Genomic DNA, 3,976 nt, shown 5'->3' with positions numbered 1-3,976 from the left:
TTAAAATGAACTTTGGATGCCGATTGGCTTTCGTGGAGGTGTGGTTCAAAGCTGATTGGCTGTGTCGCAGGTGGATGAAGGAAAGCAATGAGTTTCTTCAGTTGAATTTCCACCTAGACTTCATATAATGGAGCGTTATCATTAGGGTTTTTATATTTTGGAGAATTTTAAACCTATTTTCAGTCCTGCCTTCAAATCATACATTCTGTAGCATTTTGTATATATTTTGTATATACTACTGAGGTAAAAAAAGATTAAGTAAAATTCTATAATTTATAGAAAAATGTATAAATCTAAAATTTATTTAAAAAAAACCCAACAACATGAAACAAGACATATCCAAATTTGTAAAATAAAAAACAAAATAATTTAATGAAAATTTTGCCCAGATCCATCCATCCAACTATCCATTATCTGACACGCTTGTCCCAATTGGGGTCGCGAGGGGTGCTGGTGCCTATCTCCAGCTGTCAATGGGCGAGAGGCGGGGTACACCCTGGACAGGTCGCCAGTCCTTTGCCCAGATCATGAAACTTTTTTAAATGTTCTGTGCAGTTATATAATGTTTTAAACAATAATGGTGGATGTTTAAACGTTTTAAAATAAGCTTAAAAATAGATGACATATAATTTTTTAAAAATTCATTCACCTCTCTCCTTTCTCACAGCTCAGCCTTCCTGCCGTTACAACTGTGGTTCTGATATGGGAAGCTGCTCCTGCTCATCCTCATGTCAGTGGAATGGAAACTGCTGTCATGATTACCACTGTAAGTGAAAACTCTGCAGCATACATTATTTTTGCCTCCATTATCAGAAATGTTTTGGTTCCATTGGTTTCCACTGTGAAATAAATAAAAATATCACTGTATCTTCTGATTTATGCAGCTATGTGTGGATGGTCCACTGATTTTCCCGATGTAACCACAGGTACAGTATGAGAGTTTTAAACAATCTTTAAGTAAAGAAATATTATTCTTTTCGCATTTATTAATTTTACGTGGACAGATTGTGAACAAAATCTGAAGACTGAAAATGATAATTAGGGGTCGAAACAGCAATTAATTACTACTGGAACACATAACAGGTCAATTCTTTTTTGCAGCTAAAGCCCCTTCTGACCCATCTGGAATTCAAACCAGGGGTCTCACAAATCAATGATTTGTACTTTTTCTGATGAGCCTAGTCTCTAGCCTAATATAGAGACTATGTCAAAGACTGTAAGTGAGAGTTTGTTCCATGGAGAAGGAAGATCTCTGCTGGGAAAATATGGGGCTTTCAAGTATCAGCCATATAATGGAGCTTTATCATTATGGTTTTTATATCTTTAAGAATTTAAAATCTATTTCCAGTCCCGCCTTCAAATGATAAATTCTTTAGTATGTTTTGAACAGAAAACTTCTAATTTTGGCAATGTTGCTGAGGCAAAAAAGCTAAAGTAAAAATTCATGAACAAGTTCATAGAATCAAAATGAAAATAAAACAATACATATCCAACCCCCCCAAAAAATTAATTTGACCAGATCAAGAAGGTTTTACAATTTTGTGTGCAGTAGTTTTCTAATATTTTAAAGAATTACGGGGGAACAAGTGTAGTTGAACTTTTAGATATAAGCTTAAAAATGGATTATATGGTCATTTTTCCAACTACATTAACTTTTCTCACAGATCAGCCTTCCTGTCGTTACAACTGTGGTTCTGATATGGGAAGTTGCTCCTGCTCATCCTCCTGTCAGTGGAATGGAAACTGTTGCCATGACTTCAACTGTAAGCACAAAATCTGCAGTATCAGCTGGATCTGCATCCGTATTTCACCTTTGTAATCAGTTATTTCCTATCGTTATATATATGATCAGAAAAATCACTTTATTTTTTTAAATCATGCAGATGAATGTGGACATCTTCAAACTACTGCCCCCACACCAGGTAGGAGGATGTTGTGCAACCTATAAGTGAAAGAAAATCATTCGGGTTTTTTTTCATACTTATTTTAAAGGGAAAAAAATATAATAAATATATAATAAATGTAAAAAAAAAAAAGAAAAAGAAAAAACAACCCAAAAAACAAAACCCACATCTTCGAAGAATTTTTCATGGAATTACAGAAAAACAAATACACTTGGGATGGATATATTTAATTATGCTCATTTATATGTAACTTCCCAACAAATGTCATTTCAATGCACTTAACCAAATAAACACATCCAGTTAGACACTGAACTAAAGAGTTTACTCAATCCACATGTACCGACTGATTTACAGTATATTAAATTAATTAGATCCATTTCAATTCTGGCTATAAAATAATAAAGTCAATATGAGTGAAATATTTTAATGGGTAAAAAGTTACTTTGTTGAAACACCTTTGTTGTGCAGGTTTACAGACTGTTGGTTTCATGGTTTTTGTTTTCATTAGGAAACTGTGGCGGGTACCTGTATGGCAGCAGTGGCACTTTTGAAAGCCCCAACTATCCAAACAACTACCAAAACTACCTAGACTGTACTTGGTACATTAGACCTGGTCGTCAGTTTATTCGTTTGCAGATTTCTGATCTTGAGTAAGTGAATGTTCTGAATAGGCAAAACATTCAGCTTTTCTGTTATATGTTTATTATTTTCAATTTTTTTCTCCCTGTTTGGTTTCAGCACCGAGTGTTGTTGCGACTGGGTTTATGTTTACGATGGCTCCAGTACCAGTAGCAGGAATGTGTTGCAACTCTGCAGCACAAATTATGTTGTCTACCATTCCACTGGCCGCTATTTAACTGTTCGCTTCAGAACTGATGGCAGCGTGACCAACAGGGGATTTCAAGCTAGCTACACAAGTGTTGGTAAGATACTGTGGTTATAGTCAATATTCAAAAAAATGTGAGGTGTTGCCAGTTTATACATAATTTGGCTATGTTCTCTTGAAGCTGAAAGCTCCTGCCAATACAACTGTGGTTACCAGGCTGGAAACTGCTCTTGCAGCTCAGACTGTGAATACAGAGGGACCTGCTGTGACGATTTCAGAGGTAAGCAGTGATGTAATATCACAAAATAAACACTGTTTTCAACATGTCCTGTCCAGTACTGTAGCACTCAGATTAGTTTTTTTCATGCTATAGAGAAGCCCAACAGATTTATTTTCACAAGTGGAACATGTGTCCTGTTTGACAGTGTAGTTTGCTTTTCTCTCAGTGCCAAAGGAAGCTTAACTGGTTTACTGTCAAAAGTGCTGCATTCAAGGCTTATCTGTAATAGACATAATTTTGGGGTTATTTCATATACAGTAGACACAGAAATATAAACACAAAGGAATTAGAGTAAAGAATAGCACAAAGCACAAAGTTAAAAGTCAGAGAAGGTCAGTGGTGTCAAAAGTACACACATTTGTTACTTAAGTAGAAGTAGATACTGCTGTTTAAAAACATTCTTGTATCAACTTGACCTCTTTAATCGAGTAAAAATGAAAAAGTATGTGCCCCAAAAACTACTTAAGGTATAAAAGTTTAAAGTCCCCTTTGAAAAAACAGCCAGATGCCACTATATGAATTGAAAGCTCAATTTTTTGACTAAATCGAAAGATTCTTTGGGACGATGGGAGTTCTTGTTGGTCTCAGTCTTCATCTCCCGATACGCTCTCGCCTGTGTCTTACCTTTCAGACATTTCAACATCTTTTTCTGAATCTAATATTGTAGCATGGCATAGACAATTCGCATTTGCAGTTTGAAGAACACCTGCTTTCTTCTGATGATTTCCTTTAGCTACAGTAACCAATGACTGTTTGCCTTATATGACTCATCCAGTTACGCTAGTTTTCACTAGATGTGGATGGCGCCAATGATCTGTATTGGATGGCCAAATGAAGTGAAATAAATATTTATAGACATTAAACCCAAGCCAAGAGTAATGAGTAACATTTGTTTTAAAAATGTAAGGAATAGAAAGGACAGGAACTTGTGTGAAAATGTAATACGAAGTCAGAAGTAGGAAGAAA

The 3,976-nt window shown here is 35.5% G+C and overlaps 1 protein-coding gene across 1 annotated transcript in view; it reads left to right on the top strand.

The window, feature by feature from the left end:
- Nucleotides 1-750: 750 nt before the first annotated feature.
- Nucleotides 751-3,976, top strand: part of LOC107091343 (deleted in malignant brain tumors 1 protein-like) — a 17,505-nt gene continuing 14,279 nt past the window's right edge. Inside the window, exons 1-7 of the mRNA XM_015385196.1 lie at nucleotides 751-766; nucleotides 885-926; nucleotides 1,665-1,763; nucleotides 1,884-1,922; nucleotides 2,413-2,554; nucleotides 2,643-2,827; nucleotides 2,912-3,010. Of these exons, the coding sequence (XP_015240682.1) occupies nucleotides 887-926; nucleotides 1,665-1,763; nucleotides 1,884-1,922; nucleotides 2,413-2,554; nucleotides 2,643-2,827; nucleotides 2,912-3,010 (604 nt within the window). The 5' untranslated portion in view covers nucleotides 751-766; nucleotides 885-886. The remainder of the gene's footprint in view (nucleotides 767-884; nucleotides 927-1,664; nucleotides 1,764-1,883; nucleotides 1,923-2,412; nucleotides 2,555-2,642; nucleotides 2,828-2,911; nucleotides 3,011-3,976) is intronic.

This window comes from Cyprinodon variegatus, unplaced genomic scaffold (assembly GCF_000732505.1).
Source record: "Cyprinodon variegatus isolate N-32 unplaced genomic scaffold, C_variegatus-1.0 Scaffold333, whole genome shotgun sequence".
In the NCBI taxonomy this organism is placed as follows: Eukaryota; Metazoa; Chordata; class Actinopteri; order Cyprinodontiformes; family Cyprinodontidae; genus Cyprinodon; species Cyprinodon variegatus.
This window is presented reverse-complemented; position numbering and strand designations above follow the sequence as displayed.